Source organism: Cheilinus undulatus, linkage group 4 (assembly GCF_018320785.1).
Source record: "Cheilinus undulatus linkage group 4, ASM1832078v1, whole genome shotgun sequence".
NCBI classification, from domain to species: Eukaryota; Metazoa; Chordata; class Actinopteri; order Labriformes; family Labridae; genus Cheilinus; species Cheilinus undulatus.
Genome location: NC_054868.1, coordinates 17,176,580 through 17,202,920, shown reverse-complemented (window position 1 = coordinate 17,202,920; position 26,341 = coordinate 17,176,580). Strand labels below are relative to the sequence as shown.

The window sequence follows — 26,341 nt, the reverse complement described above, 5'->3', positions numbered from 1 at the left end:
TACAGAGCAGATCGATGGAGCAGCATCAGCTATTAATTAAAAGCAGTTTAGAAGCTTGTACGATCAGCTGTCGAGCTGACAGAGAGGCCATATATCACACGTCTGTGGAAATTTCTTCAGGCTTTTTCACTGCTTAGTCATTCTTAATTCTAGCAAAGTTCTTGGATTCAAACATACATCTATTTTCAGCGGCACTGTGGAGGTGAAGAGAGATGCAAGACTGCTGAAAAGTGTGCCACACTATTACTGGGTTTAACCCCTTTTCACGCCCTTTTGCTATTTCTTTTTGTCATCCATTTTTTTGCCCATTTTTGCCCATTCTTTCTGCTACCTTTTGGCACTTTTTTTTCTTTAAGATTTATCTTGGCATTTTTGTGCCTTTATTATTAAAGGGCCTCAGGCCAGATTCGAACCCGGGCCGCTTGTGTACATGGGGAGCACCTTTAACCACTAGGCCACCTGCTCCCCACCTTTTGGCACTTTTATCCCACTTCTATAGCTCTTGGCCCATTTTTCCCTCTGTTCACTAATGTTTGCTACATCTTTTTACCAGTTTTAACTTTTTTTTTCATTTTTTACAATTATATGATTATTTTCTATTAAAGAAAGCCATTTTTTCTTTTTTCTGGTATGCTGATATTTTTATACATCATGGCCTAGTGTTGCAGTCTTATATTACTTCCCAAATGGTTTAGTTCAGTGTGCCCATCCACATTGTTATTATCACCAATATAAGGTAATTCTGTTTTTAAAAAAGGGGTTACACACTGGAAAAGGCTGCATTTTACTACAGCATAAATAGATAAGGGCTATGATAAGTGATCTGATGTATGTTTTGGAGGAAAGTGACAAAAACAACATAGCTATGGAACTTAAGTTCAAAAGCTTCCATTATGTTATTTTCATTGAATCAGCCGTGCAGCTGTTTTAATTAGGCACAGTTGTTAAACATAAGCTTTGTATTATACTATGCCAGACTCAGAGCATATTAAAGAGCAGTAAAACAGTGGGTCAGGACCAATTCATCCTGTTTATTTTGGATTGAAATATCTTGAAGAAAGCTGGATTTCGACCATGCTCTCCAGCTTGGAGATGACCATCCCTACCCTCTATCCACAGCCACCCAGCAAATAGACAACTTCTTTTTCAGGGAAGGCCAAGCTTCTTTCAGCAGGACAAAATGCCAGATGGTTCTGTAATAAAGAGTCTGATAAACTGGCCTTCCTCTGATTTGTCACCCACTGAAAATGTTTGTGTCACAATCCATTAACTTACCTGAAATAATCTTTTTGTTTCTGTTCAGTTTTATCATTTTTTCATTTACTTACCCTTGTCTCTGTCTTTCAGGTGCTGCTCCTCCCTTGTCAGCCTGAGTCCTGATTACCTGCACGTGTCTTGTTTCCCCTGTCTGTGCCTCTAATCCTAGGTCGCTTTCGAATTCGCCTGCTATACTAGCAGTGTGTACTGATTTGCCCAAAATGAAGTCTGTATTATGCAGTATGCAGTATGCGAACAAATGCGAAAGTTGCAGTATGCCAACAATACCCAGCTGACGTACTGATTTGGGAAAAATTTTACAGTATGCATTGGACCAGTCTGCTTCGCCTACTGTTACCCACAATGCAAAGTGCCGGGTCAGAGTTCGCAATGGCGGAGAGCGGCGAAACTTTCACTGGAGCAGCTGACGGTTACAAATGGAAGTGCCATTACTTTTTATCTGTACCTTTTTAACATGTACTACAGCGAAATGAGTTGTAATAAGGTCACTGTTGTTTTTGTTTTGCAGTTATAGCTTGTAACGGCCAGAAAGCTGCAGTCAAGAGTGTCCTTTCACTGCAGTATACATGCTAAGCTAAAAACAATAAAAATCCCCAAAAAGCTATAAAAATCCCAAAAAATCAAATAAAAACACTTCCCAGATTTTTTTAGTATGTAACTGGATGGAAAACACTGTAGTGTTGTTTGCAATTGACCAGGGTATGACATACTTCTGTACACCGGAAACCAGCTAAACCAGGCCAAACATACTACACAGTAACGTCTGACTGGCAATCATGCTGCATTCTACTGTTGAACACAGTACGCAGTGCGCAAGACATACTGCGTACTGCATACAGCCCTAGTGTTTTCTCCCTCATGTTGCCCGTTTGTCATGTTTCCAAGTGTACCTTGTCCTAGCAGTCTTACAGTTTGCTCTCTCTTGTGTATCTTTTTCCCTGTTTTCTCAACCCAGCTTTTTGCCCACCTCTCTGAATTTATTTGCTGATTCTGCTTTTTTGATTACTGGCTGTGTGGCCTGTTATCAAACCATTCGCCCTACTGAACTCTTGTCCCTTAAACTCTCAAAGTAGACTGAAGTATGATGAGCTGAAAATCTTCATCAAACAAGGATTATAAATCATTGCCCTTTAAAAAATGAGTTGAGGTCTGAGGAGACTTTCAGAAAAATTTGATTCTCAAACTAGGTTCATTGAGCCTTTTTACATCAAATGACATTACAGCATGGTGGGAAATTAGCAGCCGCCACCAGCCAAATGTGGGTATTCTTTTTAGCAGTGTCAGTACATTTGTTTAACCACTGAGGCAGGTAAATATAGTAGCCTAACCTAAAAGAGTGATTTAAAGATAGCGAATGACAGGCAAACCTACACTCTGACGAAAAGACCTGCCTCCTCCTCTCTCAGAGCCGGTTCTTAGTGCCGGTTCTTTGGCTGTGGAACCAAAGAACTTGTATTAAGTTAGGCTCTAGATCTGAACTGGCAATGAAACTGGCTTGGTGGAAAAAGGGTGCCTGAGTCAGAGCAGTTGTCAAATGATTAAAGGCTGCTGTGTTTGGATGATTTGACTCGCTATCATATAAGAGTAGTTCTCAACTGCAACTAGTGTCTTGCTTGTTGCAAGTCCAAAAAACTGAACAAAGCCTGAAGTCTGGCTAGAGATTGCAAAAATGTGCAAAAATTATTAAATTCCAGCAATTCTAAGACTATTAATTGCAGGCCATGAATTTAATGTGCCCTGTATATGAAGCACAGCAAATGTTTGCATGGTCAAGCTTAGGACATATTAGTCAAAAAATGTTGTTTAAAATGAGCAATAGTTTGAATCATTGGTGCAACAACTCCCTCTTGTTGAATAGCTTGAATACTCTAATATTAAACCTAATTAAAAAGAGTGGCTGGTAAAAAAAAATTAAAAAAAATTTGTGGCCAGTAGTTTTTTAATCCAACATCCATGGTGGCAGGTAGATGAATAAGTTTAATTCCAACCCTGATTTTGTTTAGAAAAGGAGATAACTGCCACTTCTTCTAAAAGCCTGTAAAGCTGTTTTAGGAATAATTAGAAAAATCTTCATTTGTCTTTAATCTCTGAAGACTGTATTTCCTTTTTACACTACTTATTCGTTTTTAATGGATCATCTCTACCCAAAGTGGAAATCTCTTCTGTTAAAAATAAAGTATATGCAGAAGTGCAAAAGGCTGCAGTTCCTTGAGTGTCCACTAGAGGCTGGCTCCAAAAGCCTCAGATGTCCTATTCACGCTCATATTAGACTGACAGTTTTGAAGCAGAATTTTAATTGTTTACTAACCTTGCAAAGCAGATGACTTGGCCAGACTCCATGTCTGTCACCAAGCAAATCCAAGCTCCAGTCTACACAGTTTGTAATCAGATTTATTTGAGGAGAACAAGGCCGTATCCACAGGTAGGGTTAAGTTGTACTGTGGGCCGATAGCAACAGCTTCCACCAGTGTAGCAATAAGCTCAAATTTAGTTTTAGCAGAACTGGACGACATTATTTCACCAAAACAAGAGCAAAGAGCCACACTGAAAGTTTTACATGATGGAAAAGATGTTTTTCTTCTTCTCACCTGCTTCGGCATGAGTGCAGTTGTTACAGGTAGTTGTACTGTAAGCCAAAGTACACAATGGCTGCTGCCAGGGTAATGATTAGCTTGGATGTAGCTCTAGAAAAGCATCAGTTTAAACAGACTTCAGCCACATTTCTTTATTAAAACAAGAGCAAGAGCCCCACAAAATCTTCTTTTAGCAGAGAGGATGTTTTTGGACATCTCCTCCTAGGCTCTGCTTTTCATACACTACAGCAGCACTAGCCTGGCCCAACATGAATGTGACTGAAAGAATGCTCATCCAATCACCTTCCAAGAATTTTTTTTGGTCTTGCCCTTCCCAAACGCTTTGTAAAGGAAGTTTCCCAGAAGAATGTGAAATCATCCATGCAATGGATATCTAAAACAGTCTCTCTGGTGTGTCAGGTTACATGTTTACAGCCTGGTTCATTACATTGTTGTGGCTGTACTGATGTTTTATAACCCATATCATGAAAACAAGTTTCACAATTAGAGGTGTTGCTCATCTTGCTGACAGGTAGATGTGTTGTAGCTGTTTGCCAGGAGGCCACAGACCTCAACTCAAAATCTTTGCCTGTTTCTAAATTAACTGAAAATTAGGTGAAATATTAGTTTCTTAAATGAAAACCACCAGCATTGAGCCTATAGCATCTATTAAACAACGGGTAATGTCAGAGTGACAACATCCATATGAAGTCTATGTTCCTAAAATTTAAATTTTACTTGCTAAAACATGTATGTGTCTATGATATGTCCAAATGGTAGTGGAGGCCGACTGTGGACCAATGGCAATACAAAAATAACCACACCATTGAGCTTCAGGAATGATTTATTTCTGTTTTTCTGTAATGAGGTAAAAAGATCATAAGGGGTTTGGCGTAGCTACAGCCTAAGATTTAAATTCAGACAAGTGGTTTCTGAATGACCGTCTTGTATAACAACATGCAAAAATATATGTGCATTTCTGCATATTTGTACATGGACTCTTTGGGTTTGCCTTTCATGTTAAAATATACCAGTCCAGCAGGTCCCAGCACGCATTCGTCTGTCATTGTGTCTAAAAAGGTCGATCAGGCTGCAAGGGCATTCCTCTCCTCCTGTCCACCCTCCCCTCCTAGTGACATCAAACAGTGGAAACAAAGGAAAACCTGGACCACCCCCATCCCTTTTACTGTGTCTGAGGCAAACACAAATATATCAACACACATATCGAAGAAAACAAAAGGGCATTGCTTCCCCAGAAAGGGTTTTTTCTCGTGCCTTTTCCAGTTCATCAATTGTGCTGGATGCATTCATATTTTTAGAGACAACACATGACTGCATATGACTTTGCAACATCCAGAGTCCCCTATCTCTATTAGGATGGTCATTTAAAGGAAAATCAATGCTTCCTCTCCAGGACGTTCATCATTAACCTACAATAAAAGAGGTGTTTGTGGATACCTCAGTTAACAGAACTAATGAGGATTCGGTTAAGGTCCCATTCCTGGGTTTCAGGAATTTTCCAAAGCTCCCCAAAGGGGTCTTTTCTAATCTGTCAGCCTTTTGTCCCAGATGACCTCGGGTAAGATTTCCAGCCAATGTGGCACACAGTATGGGAGAGAGGTGTGAGAAATCATTTAAATCCAGGAGGGGACTGTGTATCTCTCATTTTGAGAAAGGAAAATATAAAATGGCTTGAAACATTTTTAATTAAAACACTGACCGGTCATTTTGGATGATTCCCTTTAGTTTTCTGAGTGCAAATTACAACCTCTACAGATTTATAATGTGAAACAAAGGACAACAGGGAAATACGGCACTGCAGATGGCATCTCGACAAGTACAAACATAACTAGATCATAATCTAATGTAAATCATTTGCCCTTCCATTCATTAAAGAATAGTGATTATTGATTCAGGCTTTAAGTAGCAGGGCTCTGACCTTTAGTAAATTGGCGGCCACCTTTTATCTTACCCTCAGAGCAGCTGTCAGCCACCAGTCTGTGTGTGTGACTGTGTGTGTGTGTGCATAATAATCTTTAGACGTGCTTATTGGACCACAAAGAAGGCTAATTTAGGGGGGAGCAATCTGAAGAGGTTTGTTGAAGGAAACAACAGGCATCTGTAGTGAATTGTCTCTTACATAAGGCTTTAATCTAACACGACACCATGTGGTTCGTCAACAAATAGTTTTGGCTGCGTAAAATTATGAGCTGAATGAAAATGCATCAATAGATCTCTGCATGTTTCATAGAGTTTGTTATGTCTCCTCACTGTGCTGTGCTCCCTTATTAGTCTTAGATGGGTCTGCATTATTTATAGTGATAAAGAAACTGTGCTCAACATTGTGCTGTGAAGGACCCGCAGTTGGGGGGCTGTTTAAGTGGCTGGTTAGATCTCTACAGGCAGAAAATGCGTGGGAGGGAACAGAGAGAGAAATGGGGAGCAGAGAGATGAGAGGCTGCTGTGCAGAAAGTAAAAAACAACTTCTTAATATGAGACAGCAGTTGTCAAAAATAAGATCCATAAAAACACAAAAAAAGAGTTACATGACCAATACATGAATGACGGGCTAAGATAATGGTCCACTTACTGTGAAAATGCAGCAAAATAAACATCAATCTGGTTTTGTACAGAAAAGCAGCAACAGTTCTACCAAGATAAAACACATAAAAGACAAAAACTCCAGGTTAGCACAAGCTGCTAGATGTAGTTTAACTCTGTAGCAACGTTATAAACAACAACTGTATGCTAAGATGGACTGAGCAACAGCTACCTGTCAGTGAAGCCAAAATATGAAGAGCTGCCCCTGCTGACTGGATGCAGTAAAGCTCATAGACCCTGCCTCTTCCATGCTCACAGATGGGACATGGGAAAAAAAGAATATAAAATTTAAGTATACATCAAATGTCATAACCCAGTTTTGTAGTGTGAGTCAGTATGGCTGCCAGTCGGGTGATTCGCTTGGATGCTTTATCAGAATTTGACCACATCTCTCCAGCAGGAGTGTAGAGTTGTACCAAAAGCTTTACAAGACAGAAAAATATTTTTTCGTGCTTCTCCCAACTGGTTTTAGCAGGGATTTGCAATCCTCTATTCTTTATATTATTTGGTGTATTTTCCTCAGGAATTATTCTGTCCAATTTCTATGGGTCCAAACAATGCCATGTTTTATCAAAAACAAAAAAAAAGGTTTTATAGACAAATATTTCTGAAAATTCAGTCACAGTTTGTCATTATGGAGCCTGTGTTGGGTCCGAGGGCTAGACCAGTCTAGAACCACTGGTCTATATGGCATGTAAGGTTAGCATTCTTTGCCAGATACACAGACTAGAGGAGAAGAGGTAAGAGAAACCATATCAAAAACTAACAATACAGTCATTGAACCCTCCATTAATGTAAGTGTCTGCCCCAGACTGACTCATGAATCAGTTCTGCTTTGGACTGCACTGAGATGAGGGATCTTTAGCATTTTGTTGGAGGCTAAATGTGTGTTTTGAGTGGAAGGGGCATTATGTCAGCTCTGAGGTGCCACCAGCCAGTCTCCTGTCCATGTCTTGGCTCCAAATGGCTTCGTCAGCACAATGTTACGGCCCCCATCCTCCAGGGGTATTATGGCTTTACAATGGTAGGAGACAGTGATGTGTATGTCCATCTTTATTTTCAAATAAATGTCAAATAAATTTTGACATGTTAATGCTTAAACTAAGACAGAGAACATGATAGTCAATAACCCAGCTGGAAGCATTGCTATACCCACCATTATTTCCTCGCTAGCTGCTAACATGGCTTTAACTGTAATAAATTCTATAGTATTTTTGGGAAAACTTATTAGTGAGCATAGTCCAATTTGGAAAAACTGTTGAGCCATGGCCAGAAAATGAACCATGGTGTGTGCACACACTGAACGACTGCAGCTAACAAGTCAAATTAGTTGCTATGTTGCAGAGGGCGGCCATGTTTTGGTTTGAGGAGCCTTGTGCAGACAAATAAACACTCTATCACTAGACCTTTTAAATAAGCATGTAGCTAATTAACAGTACCTGTATTTTTGATGATATGTTAAGTTTCTGGCTGCAACTTCAGATGCAAAATAGAGTTGAAGCTGAACCAAAAGTCTGACTGAACTGTAATGCTGAAGTGTTTTTAATTGCTTTTGCTCCTGTGTGCATCCTATTTTATAAACACATTCCAGATAGTTACAAGATGTTCTTGGTGTTTTGCACAAACCTGCATCTGTGCATTTACCACCGCCCTTCTGTAAGACCAGCAAAGCCCACAACTGCGTGCAGCATGCAGCTCTCCAGTTAGGTCAGTATTGAATAATGCAGAATCCCCACATTCCATCCGCTAAAATGGAGATCTCTAGTGCTACAGCTCTGTCTTCACACCCATTATTTCACTTGAATGGGCAAAAGTCTCTAAGAAACATTCATGAACACACACGCACATACTCTGTCACACACTCACACACCTAACGCGGGGAAAGAAAAAAGAAGAGCTGCTGCTCTCTGGAGGTTTGTGTAAGTTACAGTAACGTAAAGATAGATTTCAGGGCATGTAGTTGAGCCTAACCTTACAAGCTTTATCTAAAATGGGCACACTGTTTTTGTGCAAACACTGAGATGCAGTTATCAGCCAAAACACTGCAGCTCTGTTTTTATTGCCTCATGTCGGTGATAAAACTGAAGAAGCCACAATTCTTTGTTGCTAATGCCCACAGGAGGAGAAATCCTCATCTTTCTTTGCCCTTTAAGCTCGCTCTTTAATTGATACAAAGTCTGCTTTTAGCTCCTATCATTTGCAATAATCATTCACATTTCACACCTGCCTCTCTCTGCAGCACATCACCTCTCACATTTACAATCTTATTTAAGCCTGTTTGTCAAATACACCTCCACTGTGTTTCAGGTACCATACTTTTTGTCTTGTTATCGCTCCCCATGCGCTGCCACACCCCTCCTGTTCCCTGACCCGCTCCCCATCCCACCCACCATGCCTCTTTTCCCTCTCCACTCTCCTTTTCTTCCTTCATCTTTTCCCTCCTTCTCTACCTCCCTCTTTGCTCCTCTCAGGGCATTTTCTCCCTCTACTGAGAGTCACACCTCATGAATTATTTACACATGCAACTCAGCAGGGGATTTTGCTGCGTTTCCTGACCGTTTTTCCTTTACTGTGATGGACAGGTGGGGTTTTCTGAAAGGCAAGAAGTCATGTTTCCTTTAAATGTGCAGATGAGTATTGCAGATCTACTTCTTCTACTGGAATAAAGATGACGCAATCAGATGAAAGTAAGGATGGACAAGCACAGTATTTTATTTTTGGAATAACCTCACATCTTTTCATTTTAACACATAATTAAAACTGTTGAACAGCTTGACTGCGCCATATGTCTCATCTGAATAAAGTAGCCTACACATGCCTGCATAAAATCAAACATAAAAGAACAAAAAGTGACTTGAGGAGTGCCACGCCCCACCCTGCACTCTCAGGACTACATCACTCTCTGCTGCCTCTAACATGAAAGTGCACACACACCACCCTGCAAAGCAAATCTCTTAATTCTAGAGCTTATCATTAATTCCTTGTTAAGATTTACAACATATGATGAAGATAAAAGTGATATGCAACCAGTGTAAAACCAAAGGGGATTTTCATCTTAATGAATACAACACATTTTGGAGGAAACTGTTCATTTGTTTTATTCTTTGACTGATTCCAATTAGCACATCTGCTATAACCCCCCCACCCCCCAAGTCTTTTCAGACGATGTTTTCAGTGGCACATTATCTTGAGGGAACATCCATAACAGCATATCTTCTACCATGTAAACACCAAGCAGTAGCATTTTCATTTAAATCACTGATGCAAGTCAGTGATATCAGCACAATACTAATAAATGCAACATGAATGTAAGATTTCATGACAGCTACAGATAAGGCTAAACTTACATGACACTGCAACAAGAGTGATGCCTAATGATAACAGTGATTTTCTGTCGCTTTCATTGCACATTTGATTGATTGCCCTCAAGTTTAAACGCAGACGAACGATTCTTTCCTTTGAGGGTCTGTGTGTGCTCCTACCAAGCAGTCTGTGCTGGGTGAAGCCACACCCTGCTGCCTCCTGACACACATAAGGATGGGGGAAAAGAGGGAGGGTGAAGGAGACAAAATGAAATGGGGAGAGAAAGAAGTGTGAGAGAGAGGGAGAAAGAGAAAAAGAGGGAGGGTGAGAAAGAGAAAGAGCGAGAGAAAAGGGGAAAGAAGATGGGAGAGAAAAGAGGAAGAGAGAGAAAGAGGGTGCAGCGGGAGTGAGAGAGAGAGGGATGAGGTGGGGTTGGGGAGTCCTCCAGCTTCCTCGCAGAAACAGAGCAACTGAGCAGAGTCATCACTGAGGTGTGAAAAGGAAGATTCGACTGAACAGCCATCTCTCCTCAATTCACTCATCCATTCGATCACTGTTGTCAAAAATATTTTACACTGTGTCCAACTGGTTGAACACAAGACAACACATGGAAACCAAACTATGAGTTTCGGAAGGTAAATAGTTAAAGAAATTAATTTCATGGAGGTGAAGATGGTAAAAGAATATGTATGAAAATATCAAATAAAGTCAGCAGATTTGATTCCCCTAAGATCAATGATTGCACTAGGATGCATCATACTGATGCACTAGTGCAGTGATCATCAACTGGCGGCCCTGTGACTACATCTGGTCCACCACAGCTTCCCACCCAGCCCCCAGAAAATGTATAAATTAGGAAAAAAAGTGCAGAGTGTAGTTTTTAGGGTATGCTACTTCAAAAAAATCCCTACAACTTTAAAACATTGACTTAATGTTTGATCCATTTTACAGAAATCCATCCATCAGTTGTTATCACTGAATAAGGCTGCGTGTCCATAGCTGGCTTTTTTTGTGCTGACGGCCATCAGGACCTCAAGTCCAGAGTACCCCTCACCAGCGTGTATTGTTGCTATGTTACAAAAAAATGAGTCCCGCTTCTCTTGAGAGATTCTTTAATGTTGTTTTAAAATAGCTCTATGTGAATCATATTTGCGTACTTCAAGGACATATCAGAAAACATGCAGATATTGTAAAGGAACCCTTTCCTGACACAGGCAGCAGCTGCAGACCTGAAAACTACTAAGACAAAGAAGACAAGTCTGATCCATTTCTCTTCTGCTATTGCCTGAGGTCCCGCCCCTTCTTAATTTTGATTGGCAGTGAGGGAGAAGTGACATTGAAGAGCACAGAGCTGTGACAAACGTTTAACAGTTTTCAACCAAGAGCACTTTAAGTGCAGGAACAAAAACCACTGACAATGAAGGCACTTTCTCCACCCAGGGTGCTGAGCTTTCAGAACGCTGGTCTGCACTGGTTTTGAATTGTAAAAAAGTGCTGCCAGGGCTAAAAAAGCTGGCTATGCACACAGACCCTAATAAGCACATACTCATTAGTCCATTCTTTATTAAAGCTGATGTTTACTGTTAACTTTCCAGTTCAGGCACTTTTGAGAGTTAAATTTTTCCTTCCAGAGAACCACAATATACCTGCTTCCTGCCCATTGTTCCTACCGATCACAAAATAGTGTTTTAGCATCAGACCCAGTTATGGACAACATGCCGGCACTAGAAATATGTAGCTAAAATACTGCAATTGCCCCCTAGTGGCAGTTGCAAGTTGAGGCGATTCAGACTGATCTCAAGCCAAAGGCAAAAAATTATTAACATTTTTGAGCATGAAAAACAAAATATGTTAATTGGATCAAAATTTTTGAATTTTAGCTTTTATGAAGTCTGGCCCCTTTGGCGTCTTCCGAGAATAAAGCTGGCCCTTGTATAAATGTAACTGATAACCTCCAGAGGGCAACATATTTTTTTATCAAAGTGAAAAATGATGAGTCTGAAAGGGGGGTACGTCAAATTTTGAACAATTAAGGGTAAAATGACAAGCATTTATAATTCTTAAAAAGGATTTGGGGTTTAAACTGGTTGTAGATGTTTAACTTTATAATCAAGGAACAGACTTCTTTAATTGCTTGAGATAAAGACATCTTTGTTGGCTTCTTAGTCAGTACTTTCTGTAGAAAAAGCATTTTAACTGTACAAAAGCACACCTCTCTGTTCCTTTAATACAGCTGCTGCACACAGCAATCATTGGATGCCTCAAGGGGGGCTCTTTGTAAATTGCTACATGAAGGGGACATTTATAGATCTCTAATCAATAACCTTTAGCCTGACACATGTGTTTCAGCCCTGCTCATTTGCATAACTACTATGTAAGAGGGACAATAAACAGGACAAGAGCCCTGGTATGTCATCCACTTACAGTAATGTTGCTGATCCAGAGTTTTAGCACACACTGTACTCTGGCATTGTCATTCAGAGGATGACACCTAAAAGAAGCATGCATCCCTGCTCCATAATTAGCTGCGTAACAATGAGCCTGCATGGGTGACCACGCCCTGAGCTGCTGATGTTCACATATGTGTCTACTATCCATCCACCCACCCACCAATCAAATAACCCCACCTCCATGTAACAGTGCCACCGCAACGTTATACAACACCTTGCAGCTTCTGCAATAACCTGTCATTTGTCCTACTCCTTATTATGAACTTCATTTAGCATGTTGAACTTACTGCTGTGTTAATCCTCTCATGACATTCAGTGTGGTTGATTGAGGCAGGGGGCAGAAGCTTGTATGAGTAAATTTGATGAGTAATAAGTTTGGTTTCACACTTACAGTTTACTGCTTGTGAGGATTTTTTAGGACAGGTTTTGTAAAAATAAATTGATTTGAGATTTTTAAGAGGCATCACATATATCCCTACCAATATGACAATTCATAAGGTGGTTTAAGACAGTGCTAAAGTCAAGTGCTCTGTAGAAGAGTTTAACCATTCATGATAAACACTCTTCTAGTAAGTATACACCTCTTGCACGCTTCAAAGATAAACTGAACTACTATAAAGCTCTAGTTTTCTCTGGACAGTCTCGAGAAATGAATATAGATGCTGCGCTATCCTGAAACCTGCACACTCAGCAGAATATGAGTGTGACAGTGAGTTTAGAGTGTTCAAGGGTGGAAGCTGGTGTGTTATATGGTATAGGCAGAAATCCAGCCTCAGCCAAATGCAAAGTGTAAAAAACTGCTGATGCATGTATGTACTTTATGTCTCTTGAGTGTTTGCCCTTTCTGGGACAACTTGTATTGAAAGCTGAGTGTATGCTGCATCTAGCTGCTCAAAGATTTATCAAGATCATAGTAAAATTTGGTGAATTCTGAATGGTATCTTTTAATTGCTGCACTGGGTCTGCACAAAGGGTTGCATGTGCTCTGGTTTCAGCTTATTTAAACATTTGCACTTGTGGTTTTACTACATACAGCTTTCTATCTTAAGGGTTTTAACCGTGGTGCACTCAAAATACGGCAAATAGAAGAGTCAGCATGGACTCAAATAACCCATATGATAACACAAATATTGATAATATGATAAATTGTTGTTGCTTTCTTTAGAGGGAGTCATAATGTTGGGACATCTTTTACAGGGCTGGGGTTTTGTGGGAGTGAAGTGCCCCCACCTGGTAAAAAATGGTACACATGTTATCAGAAAAGAAATACGTCATGTGTATTAAAGTACAAAAGCACGGTGCAGGTTCTGAATTAGAGGTCCATTTTTTAAGTAAAACATTCACAGCTCAAATATAAAATTGCCTGGGCCAACGTTGCAGTAAAATAACAAAATATGTAGAAATATGTATAAGCTTTTAATTATCAATGGGGAATCTTACTCAAAGAGTATGAGAGTAGAAATTTGTTGGTCATGAAATAATGGGAAAAATTTGGATTTTGTCTACTACTTCAACGTAGAAAAGGAAGCGGGACTTCTGCTTACAAGATGACGCTATGTCAACAAGAACCAATCAGGGGACAGGATCCTGCCCGGTTGGCGTTTTCCGTTTGTAAACCTCGCACATGCGCATTTCATTTTTAAAATGGCGGCCGTGCAGGGTGGTATGGTGGACGCGGTTGAGGAGAAAGAAATAAAAGCAGAACCATCGAACGATAGCAGTGGAAGTAACAATGCAAGCGATAACAGAATTCTTTCTCCGTCCCCCGGCTCCAGTGCTTCGACAGGAGGGACTAAAAATGCGGCGGGAGCCCCGGAGGACCAGCAGACTCTGTTGGCTGTCCTGCAGTTCCTCAGGAAGAACAATCTCACCGAGTCCGTTGACATTTTACGTCGTGAGGCGGGATTACCGGAGGATTCATTGGAACTGAAAGGGAATGATTCCTCCGGGGCTGGTTCGGGTGCTGCAGGGGGGAATGCGGACACAGAAGGCGTAGATGCGAGCGCTTTACTCAGCAGGGTGACTGGTTCATCCTCCGCTAGTGCCCCGGCGCCAACCAAAGGTAGAACCTGGCCAATGCTGTTTAAAAATGACCCTCTGTTTTAATGCTGAAGGCTACCTCTTACTGTTGTCATGATAGTACCAAACTTTACCCTCATGGCTGCCACCATTGCAATAATAGTATTACTACAACGTACTGTGAAGGTTAATATTTACATTGACTGTTACAATATTTTATGATTTTCTAAGAAGTTGTAAGCAGTGATGGGAGCATGTTGCTGACTGTACTACGTAGATAAGTATTTTTCAGTGTCTTGTACAGTTGGGATCACTTTTGATTGAACTTAAGGGGAGCCGATTTAAATATGGGGAGAAGATGACTTTACCCGAAGTAACCAAAAATGAAAAATGAGGATGAAAAAATAAGAAAAAAACTTTTTCTGGTGTAGATCAGGTTAAAAACTGCAAAAAGTAGAATTAAAGTACAGACATATATTGCTGATATGCGTTGCCAATATGTCTACACGCATGTTCATGAAAGTGATTGGTATCCCAAATTTCCACTGTACCTTTTTTGTCCTCAAATCTTACGCTAATTTCTATGGATTGATAAAAAAAGTTATATGCTATTTGAAATGCCCAACAAAGTTGAAAATATCATCCAGTGTGTCCTTAAGCCCAGCATTATGTGCTTATTGCTTTTATCCTATTAATTAATTTATTTAGTTTCCTGTCATTACAGAGTGAAGAAATCATACAGTATTTGTATTTGAAAAGCTGAAATCTGAGATTTTCCCTCAAAACAAATTATCCAAACAAGCAACCCTCAAAGTTAAATTTCCCATTATAAAAGGAGAAACTTGGCATAACATAAAAGGCTCAATTTTAAAGACTCCAACAGCATTTGAGAATGACCTCCTGAAGGTTTTTCTAAGTGCCTATAGGGGAGATTCTGAACTTAAAATAATCTCAAGAATATATAGAGGGCTTCACCATGTGAAATCAGAAATCACTTTATCCATAAAAGAAATTTGGGACAAATACTGTGAGTTTCAATGGAAAATAACAAACTTTATCCCACCTGCACAGAAACATCATCAGTTAGGATTTCCCAATTGTTGGAGAAACTATGGCTCCCATGAAGCTAATTATTTTCAGCTGTTTTGAGCTTGTCCTGAAATCAACAGGTTCTGATGTGATCTTCACAAAGTATTAACAAATATAGTTGGGACAAATTTACAAAAAAAAAAAACAAAATTGACAGACAAACTTTACTGGGATTGGGACTGGTATGATAGAATTTATGAAATAGCCTATATGTAATGGAAACAATCACCTATCCACTGTGCTTTCAGAAAGACAAATTTCAAGAGTAAATACATCCTCCCTAACCAACTATGTTTTTTTAAGGCAGATATTTATTTTTATGGACAACTGTATGAAAAGATTTTTCCTATATTATAACGTTAGATAGACACCCATGGTCTAATGTTTCAAATTCTAAATTTCACCCCTCTATTTCTTCTATTTGTATAAATTTGTCTTTTTATAATTTCCATTGTTTCTTGTATTTCATATCATTAAGATATGATTGAAAAAACTGTAAGAAATTTAAATGAGGGATCATGCTGGAAGCCACTATACCAGTTTTTGTATTAATGCTGATAAAGTGTGATTCCAAATAAAATTTAGAAAAGAAAAGGGGGCTGATCATAGCAGCTCCTTAGAATCTGTTGTAATATTTACTAGGCAGTCACCACATCTCACACTGTCTCTAGCAACAGTTAAAGTTTTCAGTGTCATCTTTAGGTCTTCTCAGTTTTCAGCTCTGACCCTGAATCAGGAATTTAAACCAAACAATTTTATAAAAAGAATATTTAAATGTTACCACTGATTTTAACATCTGAAAATGGCCTCTACTGAGAGAATGTATGTCTCACCTGGACGTTATTTTATCTAACAGCTCCTGGGGAGGATCAACCAGACGTCAACGTGGTGCTGTCAGCTTACAGCCAACAGGGAGATCCGGCTCTGTATGGGGTTTATTACAGCGGCCTGAAGAAGTTTATAGAATCTGTTTTAGACTGTCACCGAGCAGAACTGTCCCAGGTGTTTTACCCGCTGTTTGTGCACATGTATCTGGAGCTGGTGTACAACAATCATGAAAATGAGGCCAAGACATTCTTTGAAAAGTGAGTTTCCTTACACATTGTGTCCTTCCAGCCATAAACAGCTTACTTGTTTTTAGTACCATGGAATTATTCACATTTAAGTTACCCTGTTTCTTTTATTTCTCCATCCTAGGTTCAGCGGGGATCAGGAGTGCTACTATGAAGACGACTTGCGTGTTTTGTCTGGACTGACAAAGAGGGAGCACTTGAGAGGCAACGAAACTCTTTTGGACTTCCGGACCAGTAAGTTTGTCCTCCGTATCTCCCGTGACTCTTACCAGCTGCTCAAGAGGCACCTGCAAGAGCGTCAGAACAACCAGATCTGGAATATCATCCAAGAGCATCTCTACATTGACATCTTTGATGGCATGCCACGCAGTAAGAGCCAGATCGATGCCATGTCAGGCAGCTTGGCTGGAGAGGCAAAGCGCGAGGCTAATAAGGCCAAGGTAGGTTTTATACCCCAACACACAAATGATGCGTTTTAATTGATTTCCTTAACTTTTCATCAGTTAGTTGAATTAATTGCTTTTTATTATTTCATCATTGTCTGATCAGGTTTATTATGGACTGCTCAAAGAACCAGAAATAGAACTGCCTCTTGATGATGAGGATGAAGAGGCAGAGAATGAGGAGGGTAAACCCAAGAAGAAGAAACCAAAGAAGGATAGCATGGGCTCTAAAAGCAAGAAACAAGACCCTAATGCACCTTCACAGACCAGGTATACAGCGTTATACACTGCCAGCCAGGCATGCAAAGCAGCTGCAGCTGTTTGTTTTACTCACCTGATGATACGGAAAAACATTCACAGACGGCGGCCTAATTGCCAGGGAACAATTCATTTTGAAACCGCAGGATTTTACCTCAGCAACTTCAGTCAAGTTCATTTGCAGACACCTTAAAAACCAGTGTCAGGTTAAAATGCAGGTATTTTTATTAGCTCTGGGGGCTTAATCACTCTGAACGCAGCATTCACAGCAAATGTTCTTCTACTTAACACAAACAATCTCAGATTCTTTCAATCTTTTTTTATTATTGTTATTATTCCAGAGTTTTTTGTCTATCTTTAACATACTTAAGCCTGGAAACCTAAAATAGTACATTAAATTCATTTAGGAGAGTATTGCTAATACTTAACACATTCATAGTTTTCAGAAATATTCAATGCTTTTTTCCAAGATCCAGCCCATCCAATGAATGCCAAATGCCTTGGAATTTCCACTTTTCCCAATTTTTCAACCTCTTTCAAACCTTTATAATCTACTTATGTATTCACTGAGAAACTCCATTCAACCTTTAAAACACTACCCAAAAAATTGGTATCACATATCATTCATGCTTTTCTCACATGGACCTTTTTCAAATTAATTAATTTTTCCAGGCCTTCATGGTATTTTACAATAGAGCCTGTTTAACGTCTTCAACAAGCAAAACGAGCAGTTTAACAACAGCTTTTCCTCAATAAACAGGACTGGAATTGTTTAGACAGTGAAACAATTTTCATCATTTTGCTTCTCTAAACCGCCACAAAGAATCTGAGGTAAAATAATGAATATGTGACTGAAGTGTAGACTTTGTTAAGTCCAATCACATCTTGATTGCTTCATTTTACATCCAGTATGGTGGTACATATGAGTGAAAGAATAAAAACTGTGTCACTGTTCAAACAACTCCAGCCCTAACTGTATATAGATATAGATTTAGCATAAGCAGTTTAGCGCCAGCCTTTCCACAATATATTCAACTTGTACTACAGATAATACTCAACTCAACAGAAGCAGTATTGCCAGGAATACATGAGTGTATTCAGCATGCAATGCAATTTCTGAAGAAACTGCATTCTCTATTTCAATAAATACTCACATTCAGATTAATTACTTAAAAAGGTTGTCATATTTATGCTTTTTTACCTGGAAGCTTAGTGTTTGTTTTTGAAACCTCTCAAACAAACACTGCAATGAATAAAAAATGTTGTTTCTTATTATTAAGGATACCTCTACCAGAATTAAAGGATTCAGACAAGCTGGACAAGATCATGTACATGAAGGAAGCCACCAAGAAGATTCGGCTGGGGCCGGATAACCTCCCTTCGATCTGCTTCTACTCTTTTCTCAATGCTTACCAGGTCATTAAAGAACAGAAACTAACTTAAGGTGTAGCATGTTTTCACATGCAGGTAGTAGGGAGAGGTCATTATTTATTAATATGCAGGAGAATTATTTCTAATTTAGTTTCACATTTGCCCTGCAGGGTTTGACTGCAGTGGATTTCACAGATGACTCCAGCCTGATTGCAGGAGGCTTTGCTGACTCCACAGTACGAGTTTGGAGTGTAACACCGAAAAAGCTTAGAAAAGTCAAGTCTGCAGCAGGTACAGTGTATTACAGTCGCTGATGAATGTTTAATGGCCTCACTGAATGCTTGTTTGGGTTTCTATAAATTGATTAATGTTTCTCCTCTCCTCTCTATAAAGACTTGAATCTGATAGACAAAGAGTCTGACGATGTGCTGGAGAGGATCATGGATGAGAAGACAGCCAGTGAATCAAAGATTCTCTATGGACACAGTGGCCCGGTGTATGGCATCAGCTTCAGCCCAGACAGGTAAAAGTCATTTGGTTACTCATCTGTGCTGTAAATTCAGCCTGAACACATTTTCTCTGTGGATTTGTGGCTCCTCCAGATATACTCCTCATTTTTTGATGAAATTGTCCAGATGAGCTGCATGTGTGGAAAAACAGCTGAATTTTTCATTAAGACTTCACAGTTATTTTTCTGTAAGCCCCCCTCTGAAAGGTCTGCAACAGGTCAGGTTAAGGCCTCAAAATGTGAATACAGTTGGTAATACTCAGAAAACTCAATGAGTAGGGTTTGTACCAGACATTTGTACTCTGTGACCATTAAGTAACTGGTGATATTAGTGCTATTAGGGAACCTCACGATTTAATTCGATCTCGATTCTTTAGGCTGCTATTCGATTTGGTATCGATTCGATTCGATATTGACTTAAATGCTTCAATGTCGATTCAGTAAGAAGTAGAAATACACAAATAACCTGTTGACAATTTTTTAATAATTATTTTCATGCCCATGTGAACATATTTGGTAAGTCACCTCACATTTTTGAGCAACAAAACATCTGAAAATAAAAATTTGCACAATAATAACTTATTTGTGCATATGGAGTACAAAAGTAAAAAACATGACAGTTCTGTATAAACACTGTAAAAGTAAAGTGCATGTAAACTTAAATAATATTTCTGTCCTCTTGGAAATTGTGATAAACCTCACATAACATGGTTATGGTTAGTTGTTGTTTGGTCGAGTGCGGCCTCCGTCCACACAACGCGAATCAGACGCACAGCAACCCCCACTGGCCAGGAGGTGAATCGATTCAGAAGATTTGCTGAATCGATATTGAATTGGGGGAGGAAATATTGCGATGCATTGATTAATCGATATTTTTACCCACCCCTAGGTGATATGTTTATGTGAAGAAGTTGCATTTTTTTGTCAGCTTACGTTGTGAACATTACATTGTGACTCTTGCTTGTTTCTTCCATTTAAAAGGAAAAACGTCTCACTGTGAGGAACATGTTTGAAAGACTGTCCTGAATTTTTCTAGAAAATAAAACCATGTGATAAATACTGAGAAAAACTGTGATTAGAAAAAATGCATGCATAAAGACGCCAGATAAGCCTTTATTGTGTTACGAAAAACAATCTCACGTTACCACTGTTCACCTTTACTTTTGCATTTCAGAAACTATTTATTATCAAGTTCTGAAGATGGCACAATCAGGCTGTGGAGTCTTCAAACATTTACTTGTTTGGTGGGCTACAAAGGCCACAACTACCCAGTGTGGGACACCCACTTTTCCCCTCATGGGTACTACTTTGTCTCTGGGGGACATGACAGAGTTGCCCGGTAGGTTGCTGCAGAACTGTCACTGTGCTTTTATAGCCTAAAGACAACATCATTGTCTCTACACACAGCAGCTTTGTCTACAGATGTACCTCACTGAGTTGTGCTGTGCTTCTTTTACAGACTGTGGGCAACAGATCACTATCAGCCCCTGCGGATATTTTCTGGTCATCTAGCTGATGTCACTTGCACCCGCTTCCATCCCAACTCCAATTATGTTGCCACAGGATCATCTGATCGTACCATTCGCCTCTGGGATGTCCTTAGTGGAAACTGTGTTCGCATCTTCACTGGTCACAAGGTCAGTTGCAGGAAAAACGGAGTGCTCTGAATTTTAACATTCAAACAAACTTCAGAAGGCTTTGCTTCAGTTATCTAAAAGTTGATTTTAAGTACATTGTGAAACCTTTAGACCAAATGTTTTCCCTCGGGATAAACTTTTGTATTTTTCCTGTTTAACACAGAAAGTTTATCCCTCTGGTTCCTAAAAAATAAAGGCTATTATAACTCTTTTCGGCACTTAGGGGTTTAATATGCCTTAGATCACAGTTAGGCATGTGAACCCCAAAATAATTTTAAATTACTGATCAATGTTTTGTCCTTGCAATGATTCTGTGGGGAAGCCTGTTTTTGTAAAAGTTTTATGTGGAATTATGAAAGCTGTTAGAAAATTAAAGAAAAATAGAATTAATAACTGGTTAATCCTTTGATGAAAAATGCATAAATCACTGTGATTCCGTTAGACTGATTAAATAAAGTATTTGATTTAAAAAGTATAAACACTGATACAGTTTTCCTGAAACCTGTTTGTTTCTTTCATTAAATTACAGTGCCGTGAAAAAGTATTTGCCCCTTTTCTGATTCCTGAGTTTTAGCATATTTATCACACTTAAATGTTTCAGATCATCAAAGCATTTTTTTATATCTCACAAAGACAACCCAAGTAAATAGAGAATGCAGTGTTTGAATGATTATTTAAATTTTTAAGGGGTAAAAAAAATCTAAACCTATCTGGCCTTGTGTGAAAAAGTAATTGCCTTCCAGAATCTAACTAGAAAAGCACTCAGAGAGCGCAGACCTCCTCCATTAGCCCTATCTCCCAATAGTGAAAAATCCTTTAAAAACATTCCTGGATCCAGACGGTGATCTGGATAACGCCCAAAATCTAATTTGGCGATTACCCCCCCCCCCAGTGGGGCGGAGACAAGGTGAGGCAAAGCATTGGCTCCGCTACGTGTGGACTGTCATGGCAGAAGCACCCATGGTCTCACTGGACGACTGAAAGTCATGGCAGAGGGTGAATGTTCCTTTATTCCTCCCAGCATTGTGAGTATTCTCGCTACAGTTCACTGTCTTTCTCTCTGTGACGCTCCAACTCGTCTCCTAGACCGGGCGTGCATCTTTCAAACTCTATAAACTCCAAAACTTTCAATAGAAACACACCCAAAAATGCTGCTGGGCTTGAAGTTACTCATGTCCGCCATCTCCTGGTGTAAAGTGGTAACAGCGCAGACCTCTGCCATCAGCCCTATCTCCCAATAGTAAAGAATCCTTTAAAAAATTCCTGGATCCAGACGGTGATCTGGATCACTCCCAAAATCAAATCAGTTCTTCCTTATGCCATTTCTGACATTTCCTGAAAATTTCATGAAAATCTGTCCATGAGTTTTTGAGTTATGTTGCTAACAAACAAACGAATAAACCCACCTGATCACCTAACCTCCTTGGCGGAGGTAACAACTGGTTGTGCCACCCTTGGCAGCATAACTGAAATCAAGCATTTGCGATAACTGGTGATGAGTCTTTTGCATTGCTGTGTAGGAATTTTGGCCCACTCTTCTTTGCAGAATTGTTTTAACTCAGCCATATTAGAGGGTTTTCCAGTATGAACTGCCATTTAAGGTCACACCAAAGCATCTCAGTTGGATTTAAGTCCGGACCCTGACCGGGCCGGTCCAAAACCTTAATTTTCTTTTTCTTTTGAGTCATTCAGAGTTGGACTTGCTGGTATGTTTTGGCTCATTGTCCTGCTGCATAACCCAAGAGTGCTTGAGCTTGAGGACATGAACTGATGGCCAGACGTTGGTCTTCAGGATTTTCTGGTAGACAGCGGAATTCATTGTTCCATTAATCACAGCAAGTGGTCCAGGTCCTGGAGCAGCAAAGCAGCCCCAGACCATCACACTGACACCACCATGTTTGACTGTTTTCATGATGTTCTTTCTGTCAAATTCTGTGTTATTTTTACGCCAGATGTAACGGGCCACACACCTTCCAGAAAGTTCAACTTTTGTCTTGTCAGTCCACAGAATATTTCTCTAAAAGTCTTGGGGACCATCCAGATGTTTTTTGGCAAATGTGAGACGAGCCTTTGTGTTATTTTTTGTCAGCAGTGGTTTTGGCCTTGAAACTCTCCCAGGATGCCATTTTTGCCCAGTGTCTTTCTTATGGTTGAGTCATGAACTCTGACCTTAATTGAGGCCAGTGAGGCCTGCAGGTCTTTGGATGTCATTCTAGGTTCTCATGTGAACTCCTGGATGAGTGGTTGTTGTACCTTTGGAGTAATTTTGGTTGGCTGACCACTCCTGGGAGGGTTCACCACTGTTCCCAGTTTTATCCATTTGTGCACAATGGCTCTGACTGTGGTTTGCTGGAGTCTCAAAGCCATGGAAATGGCTTTTTATAACCTTTTCCAGACAGATTTCAATCACTTTGTTTCTCATTTGTTCTTAAAATTTCTTTGGATCGTGGCATGATGCGTTTCGTTTTGAGATTTTGTAGCCTACTTCACTTTGTCTAACAGCTTCTATTTAAGTGATTTCTTGATTCAACAAATCTGGCGGTAATCAGACCTGGGTGTGGCCAGTGAAATTGACCTCAGCTTTCCAAAAACTGTGGTTACTCACAGTTAACTCATGATTTAACAAGGGGGTGTTACTTTTTCCACACAGGGCCTCTTAGAAAATTAAATAATCATTCAGACACTGCATTTTGTATAATACACAAAACAAATAAATAAATAATAAATAAACAAGTATATTATACTTGGGTTGTCTATGTGAAATATAAAAATTGGTTTCATGATCCGAAACATTTTAGTGTGATAAATATGCAAAAATATCAGGGATCAGAAGGAGGGCAAATACTTTGTCACGGCACTGTATAAGTATTTTAAGTATCTAAGTTGCCTACAGAGTGTAACAAATTTGGCCCTCTGAGTTGCTTGGGTTGGTTAATGTAGCACAAACTTTATCTTCCAGGGTCCAATCCATGCTCTAGCTTTCTCTCCAAATGGAAAGTTCTTGGCCTCAGGCGCCACTGATGGCAGAGTTCTTCTGTGGGATATCGGACATGGAATTATGATAGGAGAACTAAAAGGCCACACGGATACAATCTACTCTCTCAAATTCAGTAGAGATGGCGAGATCCTTGCCTCTGGTGGGTGACCTTCATAAATTTTACATTGGTTCAAAATTCAACAGATTTTCCAAAATTGTTTTAGCTATACCTGTTGATTCTGATGTTTCAAAATATACTGGAGTTGAACATCTTTTCTTGCTTTTTTAGGCTCTATGGACAACACTGCACGTTTGTGGGATGCCATGAAAGCATTTGATGATCTAGAGACTGATGATTTTACAGCCACTACAGGACACATCCACCTACAAGACAACTCCCAGGAGCTTCTGTTGGGAACCTACATGACTAAATCCACACCTGTTATTCACCTTCACTTTACTCGCAGGAACCTGCTTCTGGCTGCAGGGGCCTACAATCCCTGAGACATTATTAAATATTGATAAAATAATTCACAAGAAATTAACAGAAAGCAAGCTTCTGTTCCCACTATGGACAGCCAGTTTGTAGTGCAGTGGGAATAAAATTCAACAAGTAACAAATTACCTCTGGTGAACATTCAACTGTGAATGAAGATATAAGTAAGGTTAGCCAACTTTCGTCAAGGGCCTTCACTTTGACAGATTCAGGCACAGAACCAAGCAGATGGCCTGCAGAAATTCCCTGGACTCCATTAAGTGCCATGTTAACTCAGAACTGTTTTTAAAAATCACTGCCACAAGTTCAGCTGTGTTCAACACGTTGCTGACAATGGATGACTGTATTATAATATTTTATACTGGTGGACACTGTAAATAAAACAAGTGTTTTATATGTTTTGGGCATAAATGTTCTTTATTGTTCACATAGGGAAACCAAATAGTCATTTTTATCACAAGCACATCCAGCAGCTTTCACCACTTCCAGCTGTTAGAAACGATGGTCAAATTTCATACCTGTAAGAACACAAAAAGGGACTTGAGTTACTTGAATAGTGCAACACCTTACTTCCAGAGTCAATGTAAATTGTAGAAACTTTCATGACTTACATGATCACTTTTCTGTGACGGCTGCCTGTTTCTTGGGCTTCAACTTGAAGAAAAGGAAAATGGCTGCTATGCTGGCATATGTAGCCAAAACACACTGAAGAAAAAAAAAAATCAATGAGAAATAAAAGGGGGATGAGGCATGCTGTTTGACAGAAACAAAGTAACAATGTTGTTTTTTGTGGAGTCGGCAAACTCACATTTCTCCTCCCTGTGATTGTGTATGCGTTGAAGTACTTGGCGATCCCAGTGAACTGGTGCTGGGTTCCTGCGTCGTGTCCTCCCATGATGTATTGTTAATGGTCCTACCCAGAAAAACAAATGTTTTTAGCATTTGAGCAAGTTCAGATTTGAGTTTAAGAATATAATGTGACGAATGCATAGAGATAAATGATAAGCCATTCACTAATTTCTGCCGTGGCCTGGTAACTTGTAGATCTAGGCTGTAAGGACTGTTTTTACAAAGCAACATATTTGATGACATCTATAGAAGTGGTAAAAGTTTTAAATGTTTTAAAGATACTATACTGAATTGCTTTTACAGGGGGCGTTTTCTCGACTTTATTTTAAAGAAACACAAGATGATTTCACCCCAGTAAAAAATCTCATTTGAGAGTAGGGATGCACAGACACCGATTCCAGTATCAGGCACTGGCCATAGCTCTCATTTTGTAAGTTTGCAGCTAAAGTTGGAGCTATGGCTGCAGTTTGCAGATTGATATTTTAAGAAATGAAAATGACAAAAGTAGAGGAGAATGAACGCTATGCACTAACAAATTGTCAGGTGGAGCAATGAACGCCTGATGAAAATCAAAAGAAATTTCATAATGCTTAAAAGATAATTTTGTTAATATTACTCATTTGTATTCGGTATGGGTACCAAAGGTAAGAACTCGGCCTCATACTTTGGAAAGAAGTGGTATCAGTGCATCACTAAATTAAGAGGCAATAGCAATGGTTGACAGTCTCATAATAATGCAGTATAATGATTAGGGCTGAACTATTTTGGAAAAAAATTTAATTGGGATTGCCTTTTGGCAGGAACAAGTTTGGGAACACATAAGCTAGAAAAATAATTAAATTCCTCTGAATTTTAGTTTGATAACATCACAGAAAACGAAGCCTGCCCTTGTCTGTACGGAACTGAGGACTGGCGCTTTATAAAACAAAATGTTCAACCTCACAGGCGTTACCTTCTTACAACAAGGGCGCAAACTTTGACGCAAATATTTTAAGCAATGTATTTCATTGACACTTTTAACATCCGAAATACACGAACACTGAATTTCCCATTCAGACTGACTTTCATTGGCACTTATCTGCATTTGTATTTAGCTAGCACACTCTACTAACGTTAGCATGCTAGGTTAGCCGGCCAGCTAGTTGAATGTTCGCACCATTAGCTACATAGTACCTTAACCTACAGGTTTTGTAAACACCACACGATTGTGTTTCGAAATCTTAAAACACCAGCGTGAAAATATTTCTTGGACATTTTAAAAATCAAATGTCTTACCTTTAGCCCACGACCCCTATGGAAACCGAATGTGACAAGTGCCCTTCAGCAGAGGCCGGAGTGCTGTATTCGCAAGGAAATCCCACCCACTCTCATGAGTCCAGAGGTGTGTTATTATTGGCTCAAATCATTGTCACTCAA

At 39.6% G+C, this 26,341-nt stretch overlaps 2 protein-coding genes across 2 annotated transcripts; one reads left to right on the top strand and one right to left on the bottom strand.

The window, feature by feature from the left end:
* Positions 1-13,849: 13,849 nt before the first annotated feature.
* Positions 13,850-24,472, top strand: taf5 (TAF5 RNA polymerase II, TATA box binding protein (TBP)-associated factor). Its single transcript, XM_041784034.1, has 11 exons — positions 13,850-14,267; positions 16,170-16,398; positions 16,511-16,826; positions 16,936-17,099; positions 18,368-18,503; positions 18,629-18,749; positions 18,852-18,981; positions 20,141-20,305; positions 20,426-20,603; positions 23,563-23,740; positions 23,870-24,472. The coding sequence occupies exons 1-11, from the start codon at positions 13,850-13,852 to the stop codon at positions 24,082-24,084; spliced, it is 2,250 nt and encodes a 749-aa protein (XP_041639968.1). The 3' UTR covers positions 24,085-24,472.
* On the bottom strand, positions 24,471-26,286 carry atp5md (ATP synthase membrane subunit k). The gene is made up of 4 exons (XM_041784035.1): positions 26,201-26,286; positions 24,885-24,989; positions 24,688-24,781; positions 24,471-24,594 (listed from the first exon to the last, which is right to left on the bottom strand). Exons 2-3 carry the CDS (start codon positions 24,969-24,971, stop codon positions 24,692-24,694), a joined length of 177 nt encoding a protein of 58 aa, XP_041639969.1. The 5' UTR covers positions 24,972-24,989; positions 26,201-26,286; the 3' UTR covers positions 24,471-24,594; positions 24,688-24,691.
* Between the last annotated feature and the right edge of the window lie 55 nt (positions 26,287-26,341).